Source organism: Periplaneta americana, chromosome 2 (genome assembly GCF_040183065.1).
Source record: "Periplaneta americana isolate PAMFEO1 chromosome 2, P.americana_PAMFEO1_priV1, whole genome shotgun sequence".
Lineage (NCBI taxonomy): Eukaryota > Metazoa > Arthropoda > Insecta > Blattodea > Blattidae > Periplaneta > Periplaneta americana.
In genome coordinates this window covers 190963554-190985642 of record NC_091118.1, presented here as the reverse complement: position 1 = coordinate 190985642, position 22089 = coordinate 190963554, and the positions used below count along the sequence as shown (strand labels likewise).

The 22089-nt window shown below is 33.8% G+C and overlaps 1 protein-coding gene across 3 annotated transcripts in view; it reads left to right on the top strand.

Annotated features, from left to right (window-relative positions):
* bbc (choline/ethanolaminephosphotransferase 1 bbc) overlaps positions 1-22089 on the top strand; it is a 108280-nt gene that overhangs the window by 21538 nt on the left and 64653 nt on the right. Inside the window, exons 5-6 of one of the 3 annotated variants that reach the window (XM_069819186.1) lie at positions 11437-11571; positions 18433-18564. In XM_069819186.1, the coding sequence (XP_069675287.1) occupies positions 11437-11571; positions 18433-18564 (267 nt within the window). The remainder of the gene's footprint in view (positions 1-11436; positions 11572-18432; positions 18565-22089) is intronic. The other 2 variants (XM_069819188.1, XM_069819187.1) reach the window with 2 other exon arrangements.

The following is a 22089-nucleotide window of genomic DNA, read 5'->3' as shown; positions in this document are numbered from 1 at the left end:
AAAATATGCTGTTAAGTGTAAGTTGCAGACTTCATTTCTGAGCAGATACTTCAGGCATTTCTGAAAGTGACAGAATCATTAGGAAGATTATACTGTAATTCTTCGCTCACCCATTTCTTAAAATTTGTGGCATTTATTTATCTGTGATAGTCTATGGTCGAAATCCCGAAAAGACAAAGTATATGATTATGTCTCGTGACCAGAAATGGAAATATAAGAATTGGAAATTTACCTTTTGAAGAGGTGGAGAAGTTCAAATATCTTGGAGCAACAGTAACAAATATGAATGATACTCGGGAGGAAATTAAACACAGAATAAATATGGAAAATGCCTGTTATTATTCGGTTGAAAAGCTTTTATCATCCAATCTGCTGTCAAAAAATCTGAAAGTTAGAATTTATAAAACAGTTATATTACCGGTTGTTCTTTATGGTTGTGAAACTTGGACTCTCACTTTGAGAGAGGAACATAGGTTAAGGGTGTTTGAGAATAAGGTGTTTAGGAAAATATTTGGGGCTAAGAGGGATGACGTTACAGGAGAATGGAGAAAGTTACACAACACAGAACTCCACGCATTGTATTCTTCACCTGACATAATTAGGAACATTAAATCCAGATGTTTGAGATGGGCAGGGCATGTAGCACGTATGGGCAAATCCAGAAATGCATATAGGGTGTTAGTTGGGAGGCCGGAGGGAAAAAGACCTTTAGGGAGGCCAAGACGTAGATGGGAAGATAATATTAAAATGGATTTGAGGGAGGTGGGATATGATGATAGAGACTGGATTAATCTTACTCAGGATAGGGACCGATGGTGGGCTTATGTGAGGGCGGCAAGTAAGTAGGTCTATGGTCGAAGCACTGGCGTTATTATGGCGCTTTTTCAAAATTCAAACTAGCTCCACTTTGATGTATTTTGAATTGTTTGGTTAGAACTCTAAGGATAATGTTTATCTGAAAGTGATTAACTTCTTAGTTCTATTATGATCATGCAGATTGCAAATCTCTTCTGCCGACTGATGTCCTATTGAACATTTCATAATATATTGATTATTTTCCTGATTATAATCTTAGTGGATCTAATCAGTTTATCTTTTTATAACTCATTTATTAGATGAGATTTTTCTTCATTCAGAATTCTATCAGTTCTCATTGTACAGTATATAATATAGAGAATCTATTCACATATTTTGTGTTCATATGGCTACCCATAATATCAACTCTGCCAGTATTTATGGAACATTCAGGCCTCATCTGTATTAAAATTGGTACATTCTTTTTACAACTTTTATTGATTTAAGTAAAATACCTGGATCTCCAGTCAACAATGTCAGCTTTCTCCACTAGAACCTTCCTCTTTTTGTACATTTTCTATGTCTAAATTATTATGTACTATAAATATTTATATCCGTATGGAATGCATTTGAAGTTGAACCTCCATGAGGAACCCAATGCACGTAGACGTCAAAAGCATATCCATTGTACCTCTTTATAAAAGAATGACCGACAGAAAAATGAACCAGTGGACCAGCATCTAGAAGTTGCCTGGCACATGCTCTTGAGTGGGATGAGGAAAAACCCGGAAAACTTCAACCAGACAACTTGTCCCAATCAGAAGTTGAACTCAGGCTTGCCAGTTTCGTAGTCATAGCAGTGGACAATTCCTATTTAACCTGTGGTGTTTGTTGGTAGAAGTTTAGAAACAGTTGAAATTTCAGACTTACAGAGGTAAAAGAATTACTGTGTTCCTGATCACACACTTGCACACACACGAAAATTGTTCAGGAGTACATTTTTTTTCTTTTCTTTTCTTTTCTTTTCTTTTTTACGGTTTTGGCAATTTGGACTACGGTATTTCAAAAGCTATGTTGGATTTGACGAATTTTTATCCTAGTGTTTTTTCTTATTCTGAGAATTGTTGAACGTGATTTTTCTGAATACGAGTATGTCATTGCACCTTTTGCAGCTTTGGTCACTGGTATTAGGAGAATGTTTTGCTGATATTCTTTGTCTAACACTGACTATGATTTTCAAATCTTCTCGATGTATAATATTTTTTGGAGATGACATGATCACAATAAAACAAGAAACTGAAGTAAAAAAGATAACATTACTTTAGCTATGTTTTCAACTGTGCCAACAGACATTGTTTTTTATATTGATATGAATATAATATTTTTTTTATTTATTTTTTTAAATTTATTTTATTTATTTAACCTGGTAGAGATAAGGCCATCAGGCCTTCTCTTCCCCTCTACCAGGGGATAACAACTACAATATTAAGAAACAATTACAATTATAATTACAATTAATATTAAATTTACAGATAAAATAAAAATCGAAGTACTAAAAGATTAACTGATTAACAAAAGAGGGTTTTCCCTCAACCCAATATGAGCAAATGCTGGGTAACTTTCGGTGCTGGACCCTGGACTCATTTCTCCGGCATTATCACCTTCATCTCATTCAGATGCTAAATAACCTAAGATGTTGATAAAGCGTTGTAAAATAACCTACTAAAATAAAAATAAATTAATAAAAGATAGACAGTTTATTGTGAAAGTTAAGAAGAGAGAAGCATTTCTTTTATTGATAAGTACAAATTAAACCTACTCTACGCAGTAAGAAAATGCTTAATAAGCTTGCTTTTGAACGCTACTAAATTCCGACAGTCTCTGATGTCACTGGGTAGGGTTATTAATGGAGAAAAATTCCTCTGGTACTGGGAATCGAACCCGGCACCTCCAGTTCTATGCACTGGACGCTCTAACCACTGAGCTACACCGAGGCTTAATCCACAGCACCGAATCGAATCTTTCTTCTTTGATATTTTCCTTCATTAAGGTTAGATTCCTGGCACCAGAGCGAATTTTTCTCCATTATTAACCAATGATAACCATAACAGATAAATCTGTAGAACCAAAAAATTAATCTTTACGTTAATATGATATGCCTAGGATTATCTGTGAGAACCTTTGAGATTGGAAACAAGTGACAGTAAAACAAGACCCTAAATCCTCCCGCCATTTCCTCTCACTCCCTCTTCTCATTCTTCAAATTTTCAGGTACCAATACCAACCAGTTCTCAATAGTATACTCAATATAGGTTACTAATAATACACCGAAGAAATTGAAATTAAGTTTATTTTATATACATTTTTCATTGGCTATATTTCAGAACTTTGGTATTTCGTTTTCTATGTGTCCTCTTGTGTTCGCATGTTTTGCTTCTGTGTGGACAACATGAGGCCCATCTTGAGCAATAATAGTTTGTCATTGAGAGCAGTAGAAAACTGCTATTGTATTCCACTTGTACATGATTGCATCATGGTATAATATAGCTTGAGGAGTCTAGGACATGGATCTTGAATTAACTTGCCTCTGGGCTTATATTGTGGACACACCACAAAATATATTTGTACCCTCTAGAATTGAAAGTTGATGAACCAGCCATTTGACTAGCATTATGCCTGATTTTGCATTACGAAGCCTAACGAAGGGTGGAGGGTAGCATGATATAGTAAACCTGTTAGTAACATTTGAAGCAGTAGTTTTTCGTGCTACATATTTGTCATCCCAGGTTCAGTTTTTAACAGGGAAGTGTATCACAACAGTCTAGTATATACATTCACGAAACTTGAGGTGATGAGAGTACTAGGAACAGTAGACTGTATCGGTACTACAGTAGAACTTCGATTATCCGTCACCCTATTAACCGATCGGTGGATTATCCGTCTCTCTCTCTCCCCCCCTCCTTTTTTTTTCTGCAGAACAAAATATGAAGTCCTGTAGATTGTTACTACGTATTTTTACTTTAAAGGGTTATTAGAACCCTTTTACACAGTGTCTAGTAAGAATGCTTCCATGCTGTTCAAGTAACAGGAATAGTTACTTCTTATTTGTGGGAGAGGGTGTTTTTTTCCAACTTGTAAAATAGTGACTACGGTATCTACTTTCAAAGAAATTACTCTAAGAACTTTCACACAATTGCAAACCCATGCACCAATCAGTATTTGTCCTACTGTTCGAGTGGTTGTACTGTTTACTTTCCATGCAAAATGTCTTCCATGATCGTCGAAAGAAAATGTGTTGTGCTTTGTATCGAAAAAAATGTAAATAATTGAGAGGTTTGGGAAAGGAGAAACTGTAGCTCATGTCAAATGAGTACGAAACTATGTTACACTGTGCGCGATTTAATAAAGTAAAAACAGTGATACAGTGTATAAAGCAGGAAAATGTATATCTATAAAACGACTTCTATCTTTTTACAATCAACCATTACGATTCCCTTGGCCCTTATAACTCGTCATTGACAATCGGACTTAAATTAGTGAACTTCTGATCCACTAACTAGCATGTTAAAAACATGACCACAAAGAAAATAAAGACATTATAAGCCCAAGTGTTAGGCCTATGCACATAATTTATGAAAATCTCTTATGGTACGGATTATCCGATTTTTTCGATTAACCGTTCAGTCCACCCCCTTCATTACCACGGATAATAGAGGTTCTACTGTATTTCGCATTGTCTGTGATGAGGTGATAGTAGCGATCCTAGTAGTTAGCAACTATCTATGGATGCATATTCCCTACGTATTGAACTTCCTGACTGTATATACTAGACTGTGGTATCGCCTTCTTGTGGAAACTATATGTATATGTTCTTATCTTGTGCTATCCTGTGGTGGTGGTCTCAACTCGTGGCCAGGGACCTATTTTTCATAAACATGTCTACATGCTACAAATTCTATAAAAACGAAAATAATTGTTCATAAAAAAACATTGTAGCTATAAGTTAATTTATTCAAAATAACAAAATGTGTTGTTAATACGCAACACATTAGATTCTCTTTCATAAAGACACCTATAAATTACATGGCCTTCTTAGAATTGTATGACTGCAATGAACGATTTTAAATTGATTCTGTAAAATTGAAGTGATTCTTATAAGCTTCAGGAAATCAACTTCGACGTCAAATTAAGAGAAATTTTGCTTTGTGTTCCAAACAGCATTTGAGTAAAGCATTACACCGATTGGGAAATGTAAAATAGTACAATGCTATAACCTTAAATCGTAAAGGAAATAAAGCTAAAATATTATTTAGTGGTATTCTCGAGGAAAATTTGTTTTAAATGTGATAAGAGTAGTATATGCAGCATTTTGAGCATCAGTTATTAGTTTTTACAATGAAATGTATATAGATCTTAATTCACACTTGCATTCATTTTTTTTTTATAAAATGGCGGAACGAAATGTGCCATAGAAAAAAAAAAGACTGAAATTATGGAACTTTAAAATATTTTGAGACTTTGCAAATGAAACAGCAAGTATTGCTGGCATTCGTGTAAAAACTTTAATTATGTTTTATGTATTTTACGAATTCACATAATTTCGCGTTTAAAAAGTGCGTTTTTTGGGGTTATGGGAAGAATTATGAAAAAGGTGCAAAAATTGGCTAAATGAGAACAATTTCCTTTATTGTTTCTCGCAAATTTGCACAGATCCTAGCCATAGAATATTCTTAAATCTGAAATCTTTGTCTGGAATGAGTTCTAAAGACAAAACTACATTATGCTCATTTATATATTCTTGTATTTGTGGCACACAGTTAACTGAACTGTTACAGTGTCAGCTTTTCAAGCTGGTAACCTAGGTTCGAATCCTTGTTGTCAAAGTGAAATTTGTGGTTGAGGGAAGGCAGAATTTTGGTACTCCCATTTCCCCTACCAGCATTCCACCCACCATTGTCCCAGTAATCATCATAATCATCGTGCAGTGCTATGTAGATCACTTTCCATGGTGTACCTATGATGGCAAAAAGATCTACAGTTACAATATGTCATTCTTAGAATGGGATTCAGATGAATGACGAAAAGTCAAGTCTTCGCCATTAATAAAAAAAGTTCTTGTCTTTATCTTTTTTTAGTGAAAGACTAAAATACTGAATAAGATTTCTGTAAAGTCCTTCATTTTATCTAGAAATTGTCTCTTCATCAACAGTTACGGGAAAATCAACTGATTTGTTGGAACTTGTAGTGAAACACACCAACTTAATAATGATAAAATTATGTTCATGAAATATATTTTCTATGTAATTGTAGAATTGCCAACTTGTAACTTTATGAAACAGGCCCAAGAACCTCGCTGTTTGTGGATGTCTTATCCTTAGATGCTGCAGTTGATCAGACAACAGTGATGATAAAGACAATGATAATGGTGGTGATAATGACACTGATGATAACATAATAATGATGGAGTTGAATCTTATGATTATTATTACTGCAATTGTGACAGCATTTCTTTTAAAATTGATTCAACTTTTATTCATTAAACTGAGTATAAGACATGAAACCATAATGGTATGGAGCAGTAGCCTACAATATAATTATACAGGGTTAGTTAGAAGTCCCGCACCACCTAAATAACTTTTGAAGCATACAGTTCAGTGACATGAAACTTGGTATGTGAGGACAACCATATACTAAGAACTCAATAATGGTATTACCGAGTTTTTTCTACTTCCGGTTTAACCGGAAGTAACTCCAACTCTCTTATTTTAAATGGAACACCCAATATATTATTTTATTTTTGAAAAGTACTCATTAAGAGCTTTTCAAAAATTACCCACACTTGATACTTCTCTACAAATTCAGTTTGCTAAGTTAAGGAAACAGAAAAGTGTATCGAATATTAAAATAATAAGCGCACCACCTAAATAACTTTTGAAGCATACGGTTCAGTGATATGAAACTTGGCATGTGAGGATAACCATATGCTAAGAACTCAATAATGGTATTACCGAGTTTTTTCTACTTCCGGTTTAACCGGAAGTAACTCTCTTATTTTAAATGGAACACCCAATATATATTTTTATTTTTGAATAGTGATCATTAAGAGCTTTTCAAAAAGTACCCACACTCGATACTTCTGTACAAATTTAGTTAAACCGGAAGTAGAAAAAACTCGGTAATACCATTATTGAGTTCTTAATATATGATAATCCCCACATACCAAGTTTCATGTCACTGAACCACATGCTTCAAAAGTTATTTAGGTGGTGCGGGACTTTTAACTAACCTTGTATAACAACAGAACTACTGTTGATGTTAACATGTTTTGGGAAATAAATCGAAAAGTCAGTGATGTCTGCTACTGTTAAACATTAGAGCGACTTAAGACATTCTGAGTGAAGAATATTCAGTAGCAGAATGAAATTATTTTATGGTGGAAGTGGGCGTTGTTTTCAGATCAACAGAATTTTACTTAAAATCAAGTATCAGTGCATATCACTATGGAAAGTTTGTTACAGCACAGTATGCTAGACTGCAGGATGCACGCTGTGTATAGTAGTATCTTCTGTACAGAAGCTTTTATGTCTTTTATTTCTTTTAGCATGATTTGAGATTGGGATGGTGCACTTGGATTTTTTCTCTGAAAGTCCATACCTCCAACACTGTTTTCAAGATAATATGCATGTATTTCAGAGGTTTGTGCAGTACAGTATTGTTACCAGGTTTATAAGTATATTTACTTCCTCTCTCAATTAATATTTAAGTTTATTATTGAACTATATTTTTTATCTTATATAATACATAAAACATTTTAAAGCTTTAAGTTTATTTGGGCAGGAATCTGTAAACATTTTGAGTTAAAAATGTTTATTTTGATCTACACATATACCCTAACATTTTTGCTAATAAAATACAAAATACTAAATTATTCTAATCTATCTAAACCTATAGAAAAAATAAAGACCGCCAGTAGTAAAAATAAAACTAAGAAATCGTTTGTTCAGCCATTCATTTTCATCATCATCCATAGTGCTACAGCCCAAATCGGGCCTCGGCTTCCGTAAGAATTCTTCTCCATCGGTCTCGATCTTTAGCCACCGTCCACCAGTTCTTCACTCCAAGCTTCTTAATGTCGTCCATAACACAGTCCATACATCGTAGCTTTGGCCTTCCAACTCTTCTTCCTCCAGCAATCCCATATTCCATAACCTTCCTAGGTATTTCACAGTCATCCATTCTCTTAACATGCCCTGCCCATCTCAGACGAGCAGTCTTAATCTTCTTCTTCTTCTTTGGCACTACGGCCCTTGTAGTCTAGCCTTGGCCTCCCTTAGGATCTTGGTCCATTCCTGTCCAACCAGAGCCTTCTGCCTCCATCTTCTCACGCCTAGAGTCCTTAAATCTTCCTCCACTCCATCCAACCATCTTAGTTTCTGTCTGCCAATATTGCGCTTGCCTTCTGGTTTTGTGTTTAGAATCTTTTTTGGTATTCTGTGATCATTCATCCTGATTACATGTCCTAACCATTCCAACCTACGGGCTTTGATTTCAGCAACAATATCTGGAGATTTATATTGAGTTTTCAGTTCTGTATTATATCTAATTCTCCAGTGCCCATTCTCATATTTAGGACCATAGATTTTCCTTAGAATTTTCCTTTCCCATGTCATCAGTTGTTGTTCCATTTTCTTCGACAGAGTCCAAGTTTCACTGCCATAAAGCACAATTGGTCTTACGACTGTTTTATATAATGTAAGTTTTGCTTTTTTTACTTATGCATCTTGAGCAATCTTAATAGATGTTATTATATCGGGAGACTCATTAAAGCTGGTATAATTCCTTATTATATCTTATTCTCCAAGTTTCACCATCCTTTACAGGTCCAAAAAGCCATTCATTTTAGCCTTTTATTAAAAAAGTAATGATAATGCATTTCCTTCCAGAGCTATCCAACTCAGAACAGAGGACTGCATGGAATGTAGGTTGACAGGATTATATAAATTAAACGCACAACAAATTAATAAGAATATTATTATTGTGCTGTTTTCGATTAGATATGCTAACACAATGATATCATATTATGAATTCTAAACATTTTTAAACATGAAAGAAAACTGAATACGTGCAGTGAACGTGAAGTATCATTATTTTCGACTAACAAATCACTATTTTACCTCTGTGTTTGGAAAAAAATACAGTATCATTTTATGTCATCTCTTTAGAATCAGACAGAAATTACTTTCTTAACATTGCTGAAAAACCGTTTGTCATTGATTGATTGATTCATTCATTGTGTTCTGCCCAAGGGCAGGTCTTTCACTGCAAACCCAGCTTTCTCCAATCTTTCCTATTTTCTGCCCTCCTCTTTGTTTCTGCATATAATCCATATATCTTAAAGTCGTCTATCATCTGATATCTTCTTCTGCCCTGAATTCTTCTCCCATTCACCATTCCTTCCAGTGCATCCTTCAGTAGGAAGTTTCTTCTCAGCCAGTGACCCAACCAATTTTTTTTCCTTTTCCTGATCAGTTTCAGCATCATTCTTTCCACTTGCTTTACTGCATCATTTAGAATTCGCAAGTTTACCTTCTTTACTTTTCTTCCTATGACCATGGTCTTCGTCTTGTTGGCATTTATCTTCATTCCATACTGCTCACAGCTGTCATTTAGCTCCAGTAGCATATCCCTTAGTATTATTTCTTTTGCTAACAATGCCATATCATCAGCAAATTTTATAGTTTATTCTTCCTCCTACTATTACTCCTCCCATGTTCTGAAAACAGTTCTTCACTAAATCCTCCAAGTAGATGTTGAACAGGGTAGGTGATAAAGGGCATCCTTGTCGTACTCCTCTCCCTATTTCACTTCCTTCTGACATTTCTTCTCTTATCCTGACTTTCACTTGTTTCATATAATGGTTACTGAACAGCCTCCTCTCTTTCCAATTCACGCCAATTTTCTTTTGGATCCCCATTAGTTTATTCCAATCCACTCTGTCATACACCTTTTCTAGGTCCACAAATACAGACGTGGACAGATTATTAACAACATTGACGATTTTTATGATAATTCTGTTTACAAAATTTGATTTTTCAATTAGACTACAGTTGACAATTTTGCATATTTCTATCATTACAGTAGACAAAAATTTGCAAAAATGTCAACTGTAGTTTAAATTAAAGAGTTAAATATTGTAAAAATATATAATAAAAATCTTCAATTTTGTTAATAATTTGTAAATAGCAAAAATGTCAACTACAGTCTAAATTGAAGAGTCAAATTTTGTAAAACTATAAAATAAAAATCTTCAGTTTTGCTAATAATTTGGAAATATCCAAAATGTCAACTGTATTCAAAATTGAAGAATCGAATTTTGTAAAAATATATAATAAAAACCTTCAGTTTTGCTAATAATTTGTAAATATGCAAAAATATCAAATGTAGTCCAAACTGAAGAGTTAAATTTTCTAAAAATATACAATACAAATCTTAAATTTTGCTAATAATTTGGAAATACGCAAAAATGTCAACTGTAGTCTAAATTGAAGAATAATATTTTGTAAAAATATATAATAAAAATCTTCAATTTTGCTAATAATTTGTAAATATGCAAAAATATCAAATGTAGTCCAAACTGAAGAGTTAAATTTTCTAAAAATATACAATACAAATCTTAAATTTTGCTAATAATTTGGAAATACGCAAAAATGTCAACTGTAGTCTAAATTGAAGAATCATATTTTGTAAAAATATATAATAAAAACCTTCAGTTTTGCTAATAATTTGTAAATATGCAAAAATATCAAATGTAGTCCAAACTGAAGAGTTAAATTTTCTAAAAATATACAATACAAATCTTAAATTTTGCTAATAATTTGGAAATACGGAAAAATGTCAGCTGTAGTCTAAATTGAAGAATCATATTTTGTAAAAATATATAATAAAAACCTTCAGTTTTGCTAATAATTTGTAAATATGCAAAAATATCAAATGTAGTCCAAACTGAAGAGTTAAATTTTCTAAAAATATACAATACAAATCTTAAATTTTGCTAATAATTTGGAAATACGCAAAAATGTCAGCTGTAGTCTAAATTGAAGAATCATATTTTGTAAAAATATATAATAAAAACCTTCAGTTTTGCTAATAATTTGTAAATATGCAAAAATATCAAATGTAGTCCAAACTGAAGAGTTAAATTTTCTAAAAATATACAATACAAATCTTAAATTTTGCTAATAATTTGGAAATACGCAAAAATGTCAACTATAGTCTAAATTGAAGAATCATATTTTGTAAAAATATATAATAAAAATCTTCAATTTTGCTAATAATTTGTCCACGTCTGTACTACATACACTTCTTTATTCTTCTCTAGGTATCTTTTGTCGATTGTTCGTAGCAGTCCAATTGCATCTCTCGTACCGTTTCCTTCCTGAAGCCATTTTTATACTTTATTAATTCATGACTATAAGCCTGGTAGCAAACTGTAAGAGGTTCTTTGCATAGAAACTTGCATGGTTTTTGTGTTTTTTCAGTAACAATCATACTTTCCTTTCAGCTTGCATTGTAGTCGCTTAAGGTTTTTATTTGAAGCTTCTTAATTTTGTTTTGTATTATTGATTGTTTGTTTTATTGCAGATTCCGTTTTTAGAGTATATTGAGGTGCGATATTTGATAGGGGTGTTCACATTTGTGATGGCTGTGATTGTCACATATCGGAACTTTGTAATCGTGTTTACTGGCGGTATAGGAAAAAACGGCTCAACATGTGCTGTAAGTTGTTTGAATAAGCTTTCCAACTTAGCCTGGTGATGGCCATTTCTAATGCTTGATAGCAGTGCTCACATTGGATCAAGCTTCTGTTTCTGGATTTGATATTGCTGTGGAGTTGTAGAAGATGGCGTAGTCATTTGAATTAATGTGTATTAATGCTGGTAATGCATAATATTACAAAAATGGAGAATTTAAAAAAAATTAACCATTTTTATTATCATCAGCTAATTTAAATTTACACAGGCAGTGATAATTGGCAAAGGCGAATATAAATGAAAGAATCATGTTTTTGGTAATGGAGCCATATGAGTTAAATTAGTTTGATATATAACATTACATTACATTACATTAGATTTTTATTTTTTTCCTTTCCATTTATCACTTTATTTACACATTTATGTTTTACGTTTGTAGAAAGAATAGGCTGAACCATACACATGCTTATACTCATGTAATGTATAAATACTAGAATTTGAATTTGTGTTCAAAAGTAAACACTGAAATATTCACTATAAGTGTTTAGTTACAATTTAAAAACTATCTTGCCTGTGAGTTTACTTTATTTTCTGCTAATACATTACTGGTCTTACTAATAAAAACTCTTATACAGATATATTATTTTAATATACCGAAGTTCATATGAAATTTCCATGCAGATATTCTGCGTCATCGTACGATGAAAGAGTAATGGAACGGAGAAAATTTCTCTCCGGCGCCAGGATTTGAACCCGGGTTTTCAGCTCTACGTGCTGATGCTTTATCCACTAAGCCACACCAGATACCCACCCCGGCGTCAGACAGAATCGTCTCAGTTTAAGTTCCAGGGTGGGTATCCAATGTGGCTTAGTGGATAAAGCATCAGCACGTAGAGCTGAAAACCCGGGTTCAAATCCCGGTGCCAGAGAGAATTTTTCTCCGTTCCATTACTCTTTCGTCGTCTTATACAGATGTTTAGCTCTCTTATACTTCACGTATGATTGTCTCAGTTACGGTTTTACCATTATTTCCAATAAACTCCAGTGTCTAGTTTCTTGAGAAGTGTTGTCACAAGAAAGTATGAAACAGCGAATAGCTCGTTTATAAATCATGTGTAAATTCCAGACTAATAATAATCATTACATACGTCGTGGATAACAATACAACTGTTACACAGCTACGTCATACTTTCATCATTATTTTATTACGAAAGGTAACAGAATAACTGAGATTCTTTATTGCATCTGATAGTGTGGGCTAGTATGCTGCACTTAATATCAATAGTATAACTGGACCTGATCAATTACCACGCTATATTTTGGTCGAAGAGTAAAGCTACAGTAATACCACAGTCTAGTATATACAGTCACGAAGCTTGAGGTGATGAGAGTACTAGGAACAATAGACTATGCCGATACTATTTCGCATTGTCTGTGATGAGATGATAGTAACGATCCTACTGGTTAGCAACTATCTATGGATGCATATTGCCTACATATTGAGCTTCGTGACTATATATACTAGACTGAGGTAATACTACAGTCTAGTATATACAGTCACGAAGCTCAATACGTAGTAAATATGTATCCATAGATAGTTGCTGACCACTAGGATCGCTAATATCGCCTCATTACAGACAATGCGAAATAGTACCGGCACAGTCTTTTGTTTCTAGCACCCTCACAACTCGAGCTTCGTGACTGTATATACAAGACTGTGGTAATACTATTCTGATTATTCTGTGCTTTTTGTTTTGTTCTGCGGTTACAAGGCAACCATCATCATAAAATGACAATCGATACAAACAGCTGTTAAAAGGCGGCCATTTTTTTCTCTATGTACAATGCTTAAACATGGGGTTTCGTGTGGATAACTACTGCAAATCAATCCCCATGTATAGTTACACGCTGCTTAAACATTCATCACTTATGCATGGTTTATTAGTAACGTTTTTATCCCAATTCTGCATGAGTCTCTTATAAAAATTATACACGGTTTATTAGTAAGATCGTATGTGTTAAAAGTCATTCTGTGATTTTATTAGTTGGAATTTCTATTTCTGCCACTGAAAATGCTTTTCATATGTCACAAAATTTATCAGTACCCATACTTTATGGAAGCAAGGAAGATAGTATTACCGAACTTATTTTAATTTAGTACGTAAATTGTTTGATTTGATAGCCATGAAGCTAAGTTCTGCTTTCATAAGAAATCTGAACTTTAAAAATGACAGTTATGCATTTATAAGCACTGTCAAATCTGTGTAAGAAATTGTAAGCAAACACATAAAACAATTCTTAAAGTTTAGGATTTTTGCATGTATACCAGAATGTTATATGCAAGATGCATTTGGGTATAAATATGAGTTTTATAATCAAGGTTTCCTCTATGTTATATTTGTAGCGTTTACATATCGTTTAGGTAGTAATTTTCGAGTATACAATAGGTGGTATTATTGTAAGACAATGTTTCCTGTGGAAAATATACTATCAAAGCTGCCAGTATCACAGAAGTTGTTACCGTATATATAAATTTTAAAAGAGCAGATTGTATAATTAAATATTTAAATTGCTATAGTTACGTAAAATATTTACCAAATGATTTTGAAATATAATGACATTTTGCAATAATTTTTTATCTCCATTTTTAAAGAGAACCATCTTCTCGTCCCTAGCAACAAAGTTAAACAGAGTACTATAGATGGCACTGCTGCAAGTATTAGATTTGGCATTTTACCTTTGCTTCTTCTATACCTTTCTCTGGTTGGTGGAATGTTTCCCATGCATGTTATGCTTCCACAAGCGCGATTTCAGGTACGGGATTCCTACTGTAGCGCAGCCATGAGTTTATGGAGAACGGGTAATCTTTAGGACAACAGGATTGTTTTCCTTATGTGTACCTTCATTGTTATTGAACGACATCCACAGTTGAAGTATTTGGGTGATGGGTTGTTGTTACAGTGTACCCGTTATTGTTTGGCTTTTGTAACAACTTTTCCTTCTTTTTGGTTTCACTCATTACATACACATAGTTGAATGATCACCAGCTATTTATATGGTGAACAGTTGAGTTGTGTGTCAGTGAGCTTTAGTCTTGTTAGCAAGTACACTTCTGCTCCCCGATGACAGGGACAGTTCTGTATTTCTAATACAAAAAACAACGAACAGTCTGTGTATTATTTTACTAAAAATAGCTAATTGCTGGTCTTACGTCCAATATGCCTCAGCAGACGTGAACCATCATACAACCAGTGCAGGGGTAACACGTGGTTAGCACAGTGATCTCGCCAGTCATTAGCTAGCCCACTAAATCAGGTTTCGCTAGTCATAGTAGCTCGCCAAATTCATCACAATTCAGGGTGAACATTGGTCCCATACACTAGCTGAGATATTTCTATCCCCAAGAGGGTTCGAACCAGCACTTACTCTGTACTGCTATCCCAAGGCATGACGTTTTAGACCCCAGTGCTACAACGCATATCTTTTAAGAAGTAACCATTATTGCAGTTCCCTTTGAAAAATTGTCCTGGTGATCTAATTGTTAGGTGTAATAATGTACAACTGTATTTATTGTTACAGTATTATTTGCTTCTTTTACGCCCACGTGCATCAACGTCGGTTAGTGTAACCACTAGTTAAAATTGTCACCTAACCCCTGGTTAAGCATTTTTACGGTGGATCGACCTCGGTTACGACTTAAATAGAAGGTTAACCACAGTAATCTCTAACCGGCCATATTCGAGCGGTTAAAGGAGATAACCAGTGATTAGTAGAGCAAGTAAAGCAAAATGGCGGCCAGAGCCACAATTGTTTATTTCGAAGACGATTATTATTGTACAGTACTTGAATTACTTGGATAGAGCGTGAGCGTGAAGTTTATTTAGTGGCAAGAGAGAATTCTTACGAGGAATTAGGTGACAGAAAATTCCAGGAGGGATGTCGTTTATCAAAATCTACAAATGGCTCACTTGAAATAACACAAAAACAGTCATATTTCTTCTATTGATCGGCTGCTTATATTACGATTCTATATAACTTATTTTCTATATTTAAGAGGGAATACTTGAATATCTCTTTCTCTATGTCACTGGCTGAACAAAGAGAGGTTATGGATGGATCTTAGGATAATGAACAGTAACCTGGTGTAAATGAGGTCCTGGATCGTACACACATTCCTACCAATCTTCTACATCCTTTTCCTTTGTGGATATTCCTTCTTTTTTATATAATATATTTAAATATAGTAAGTAAGTCTATGATACTTTAACCTCATATTGGAATATAATCATTTTTGCATTCAATTTTCTGTTTTGTACGATTTTAACCTAACAGCACTGAAAAACAAAGAAATGCAACTCGCAAATGTAACAGTGCCCAAAGGCAAACAAATGCAACTCGAAAATGTAGGCTACATTCATTTCGATGTAGAACGGAGTGAGCGCAGTCGTTTTTAGACGTTGACTATTATCTTTGCAGCGGTATGGATGCTTTCCTTTTGTCATTTTGTAGAAACAGTGTACCATCATAGACTTTACTCTGGTTAAATGAGGTGTCAGTTAACCATGTTTAAGTAATCGGTGATTATGAATGGTGCACAGAAATTACATTTTAACCACCATTACTGTTTAACCGTCGTTTCGTAATCTATGATTACTGCGTTTTTAACTGATGTTGATGCACTTCGCCATTAATGTTTTTATTGTAGCCACTGGCATAGACGTAGTGTAGTTGCCTGCTGATCTGAATTGCTCTCAGGCCTGAGTTCGATTCCTGCTTGAGCTGATTACCTGGTTGGGTTTTTTCGAAGTTTTCCCTCAACGATAAGGTGAATGTCAGGTAATCTATGGCGAATCCTCGGCCTCATCTCGCCAAACACCATCTTGCTATCACTAATTCCATTGACGCTAAATAACTTAGTAGTTGATACAGTGTCGTTAAATAACCAAGTAAAAAAAAGTCTTATTGTTTGTAAATTGTGGATTAAACCTTGTAATAAGATACTTCTTTATAGGATTCGCAATCCACTGTTTTGCATATCTGCAGTAGGTTTCAAGAATATAGTAATCAAGTTGAAAAAATTCAAAAACAATTCTCTAGATATCTGTATTTTAGAAGATATCATTGTTCAGCCCTCCATAACAAAATTTCGTACAACAATCTACTTGCTGAATTTAATTTAATGTCTCTTGCCAGTCGTAGATTACTTGCTGAACAACTTTTATTATATAAAATATTCAACGGTCTACTGGATAATAGCGAAATATTATCACAAATCCAGATTAACGCTAGAACATCACATTTAAGAAAGCGTCAATTGTTGTATTATAAAAAACCAAACACTTCAACACATAAAAATTCACCAGTGTTAAAAATGTGTTCAAATTTCAATGAAATATATAGAACATGGGATTTAGATTTCTGCATTTCTTACATGGAATGCAAACATTTTCTTATTAATATATTGAAGGTAGTTGATTTTATATAATTTGCTATTTGTTACTCTGTAAGTTGCCAATTATAGCTACATTTTACATTTTTGGCTATGATATCTATATTTAACTATTTTTCATTTATTTTATTTTGTATTTTTCATTTATATCTATATTTGTATCTCTTATTTAGGTAGTATCTATTTGTCTGTTCTTTTTTTTTCTTTCCTTTTTTCATTTTCCATTTTAATTTGTATTTACACTTGTATCTGTTTCATCACTTTTTTCATGTTAGCGATGTTTTTTTTTTTTTTTTGTAAACGAATATCTGTACTGTGTATTATAATTGTGGCTTTGCTCTGTTATAGGCATAAATAAATAAATAAATATATAATAAATAAATAAATAAATATATCCCACGTTGATAAAGAGGGATTGCTGTACATCAGTTTATGAATAATTGTGTGGCTTGGAACTCCTTCACCAGGAAACCTCTCTGAAATTGCATTTCAAATTCCACGTCCTGACTATTAACACTTACGAATCATATACAGCAAAACAATCCTTTGTGGAATGGATTAGTTTAACTGGTCTGTGTTATTCTTTGTGATTATGCACATTACAAGTAAAGGAAAACAGACGTGATAGAACTTAGCTTGGTGACCTTGACTGTATTATAGCTATGCTAGAGCACATGCTACGGTAACAAGAAAGAGGTCACATGATAGAAAACTGCTCATCTGTTCACCATGTCTGTAGTTGGTGCCTTATTTGGAATGTAATTGAGTAGATTAAGGGTAAACAATTCTTCTTACCATTTATCTTCCTCTGACCTTTCGTTATTTATCTTCTTGTTTCTAATAAATGCCAAGATCTTAAAATCTTCACTTTTTTCTATGGAATATTGCAAATATTTGTGTTGCTTTATGTTCATATTTTCCATTCTTTATTTCTTATCACTTCGGTGACCTAATGGTTTATTTTATGTGCTAATTCATTCAACAGTTTTGATTGGTGGGGTCTTTGAACAATCGTCCATTAATAAAAAAATCGTGGTTTTGTTCTGCTTGTACACTGTACCCTTTTCTTTCCCTCCAACCTTCCACTCACTTTTAATGCATTTGCTCCTTTTCTCCATGTTGTTTCGTCTGTGTTAACTAAACGTTATGTTACAAGTTTCTGGCATTTTCCCTTCTCACAAGATTCGAGAATAGTAGGGTTTTTTTGTATGCAGTCTACTCTTTTGTGACTAATGGTCATGTGATGTCCACAGTATGGAACACAGGAATGTCTGCGATGCAGTTTTCCCTCTTCCCTACCTCTTAGAATTCCTAACAACAATTAATCACATTTTTGCACTCGTTCCTATGGTCTGTTGGGTCCCATTGATGTGGTACTATTAATTGTAGTCAAATCTTTAACTCTGTGTGGGTTATTCTTTACGCTGCCGCTCTCAGCTGCCATGGTTGGATGTGGAACTAAAACTAGTTCCAATATATGTAGCTGTTCTGGTGGCAGCCCTGTTGGCACAGTCTAAAGTCTCCATCATTATAACTGGTGGTGTAGGGAAGAACGGGTCAACTGTTGCTGTAAGTGAACTTGTGATTTGTGTTGGTAATGTGTTATATGTGTTTCTTGTAGCACCAGACCTCTAACCTGTTATAACACTAACTTCGTCGTACTAGGTAATATTTTGTCTGATGCTGATATGCTGTTTTCTTTTAGATGATGTCAAAAGAGAAAGTGAGCCAGACAGGTAACAAATATTTTATTTAGAAGGATGTCTCAATGCACTTTGTGTGTACTGCGTTTGCTACGTTAACGGTAACTAAACGAGCATTTGTTTCTAATTTTGAAGGACACTGGAAAATATTCTGCATGCTTTTTATTTTTTTTTGTTTGTTTTTATTTTAATATGTAATAATTTAAAAATTAACTGTCTCCAATAGATTTTGAGCTAGGATCATGAAAATTGTTACCACTTATTTATCAGCATTTTCGTATAAAATGTATATGAAATTAAAAATGTAGTGCAATTATCATTAACTAATTCATAATATGCAAAATCATAGAGAACACTAAACAATTCACATAGGTACACTTTTCTATAAAAAAAAAAAAAATCACAATCTGTTCAAATTTTTTATTTTGTTTTTCTAAACTTAACTTGTCATTGGAGGTAAAAAGTTTTGTAAGTTATTCATTTAATATAATTCAAAATATATATATAATAAATTTCTAAATTATAGACATCAGCTCAAAGAATTTGAGTGACCACAAGGGTCCTGAATACAATAAACATGTACATATATATATATAAATTTACGTGATCTAATTTAATGAATTTTTTTATACATGTATTGTTAATTGATTAAATGTGATCTTACTCACGTTAAGCATGTGCTGCTTACAGTTGTTTCGGTGCTACTTGACACCATCCTCAGAGCCTACTAGATCTCGGCGCTATCTCAACGCACCCACACAAAGGCAGCGAAGTTGAGATAGCACCGAGATCTAGTAGGCTCTGAGGATGGTGTCAAGTAGCACCGAAACAGCTGTAAGCCGCATATGCTTACATAATTAACACGAGTAAGATTGCCATTTAATCAATTATTTATATTCAAGTGCTAAAAGTAGTGTACGAAAAATTCAACATGTATTGTTGTTGTTTAGTCAACTATCTGAAGACATATATATTATTTTAATGTACCGAAGTATATATGATATTTCCATGCAGATATTCTGCATCATCATACGATGAAAGAGTAATGGAACGGAGAAAAATTCTCTTCGGCGCCGGGATTTGAACCCGGGTTTTCAGCTCTACGTGCTGATGCTTTATCCACTAAGCCACTAAGCCACTTCCGTCCTACATTCCTAGACATCTATGACGTAGTGCAGAGGGCGGCCACTAGAGGGAACCCAAGAGTTGGAGCTTAATCTGAGACGATTCTGTCCGACGCCGGGGTGGTATCTGGTGTGGCTTAGTGGATAAAGCATCAGCACGTAGAGCTGAAAACCCAGGTTCAAATCCCGGCGCCGGAGAGAATTTTTCTCTGTTCCATTACTCTTTCATCGTATGATGACACAGAATATCTGCATGGAAATATCATATGTACTTCGGTACATTATAATAATATATATGATATGCGTAAATCACTTTGTGATTTAAGACGGCGCTTATTCCGTCGGATCCCGGCCAACTAGTCACTCATAACGAGTGCACCTCAGCACATGTGTGGACTTCAGTCCTACGTTCATAGCCCTCTATGACGTAGTGCAGAGGGCAGCCACTAGAGGGAACCCAAGAGTTGGAGCTTAATCTGAGACGATTCTGTCCGACGCCGGGGTGGTATCCAGTGTGGCTTAGTGGATAAAGCATCAGCACGTAGAGCTGAAAACCCGGGTTCAAATCCCGGTGCCGGAGAGAATTTTTCTCCGTTCCATTACTCTTTCATCGTATCTGAAGACAGGTTTGAACCTCACAACACAAGTGATACCAACATGGCACCACTTATGAGACAACTAGGCCAGGAGGTAATTGGGTAGGGTGGCCAGTTCCTTTCCCCCTATACGTGTATATATATATTTTATTTAAGTGAATACTGATAATCAAATTTGGCTAAAAATTCACAACCTCCCATTAACTCCTCCATACAATGCATATGCACAGGAAAAAAATCAGCCTTCTCTGTTCAGTAGTTTCTGAGAAAAGTGTACCAATACAACCTCTTCAATTTTTTTATCCTGTTTTCTTAAACCTTACTTGTCATTGGAGGTCAAAGATTTTGTAAGTTATTCATTTAATATAATTTAAAAAAAAGTATTACCATAATTTTTGTGATCTGATTTAATGAACTTTTTACATGTAATTTGGAAATGTTTAACAGTTTAAATGGTTTAAAATCGTTAATAGATTACAAAGAAATGAAAATCATATAGGGACAGGAAAAATATATAAAAGTTAACAATAGGGAAGAAAGGATGGAACTAATGTGGTGGGGATTGGGAATTTGAAGGTTGAAAAATAGAAGAGGAGATGTAGGGAAAAATATAATTTGTCCTTTGTATAATCAAAAAAAAAAAAAATGCAATACACATTCTATTATCTTTCCCAGAAAATGAAAGAAGAAGAAAAATGTTTATTGAGGAACCATTACTAAAGCTAAATGTAGGAATAGTACACAGGAAATTGTATAGAACAGTAAATGGAAAAAAATTGAGGGAACTCGGAAAATTTTTGTATATAGTAAAGAAAAAATGGGAAGGGAAAGCAAAGATATAAACATATGTATATAAATAAGAAATAGTAATTAAAGGGAAAGAGTTTTTTTTTTTAAGAAATAGCTAGATTCATTGTACATAGTATGGAATATATAGTAAAACTGGTAATAGTAAATGTAGTTAAGGGTTTGTTCCTGAAAAACAGAAATGTAACAGGACCGCCATTAACGAACAATATACAAATTATACATAATTTTGATGACAATAAATATACATAGGCTTATACATATACATGTTAATTGTGTTTATTTAACTGAATAATCAAATTTGGCTAGAAATCCTGAATCACCCATTAACTTCTCCATACAATGCATGTGCACAAAAAAAAAAAAATCAGCCTTCTGTGTTAAATAATTTATGAGAAAAGTGTACCTGAAGTTGAAAAATCACAAGTTACAGGAAAAGGCAAAAAATAAAAACATGACAATGCACTTCATTTTCAAGTATGTAAATATTCGGAATCAAGGAAGAATCAATATACACTTATTAAGCTAAGGTTTCTGGATTTTTTTAAAAGGAAAAATGAAAATTTGACTTTTTTGAACCTGATCACTTCCCAGTGCCCTAAAGACTATATTCCATATTCATTTAATACTTTGCTTTTGCTGTTAGACTTAAGAATGTTTTATTTCTGAAGAGAAGGGAAGGAAAAGGTCTGGAGTTACAAGACAACACAAGAGTTTGTTTCTTGCCCCTGCTTATATTAAATATCAACTGTCTAAAATAGAATGGAATGTAAATAAGGTATTTAGCACTCATTTTTATTTGAAATGTATTTTAAATATTGTGGCTTTACAAAGATGGCAGTACATTGTTGAGATAAATCAGAA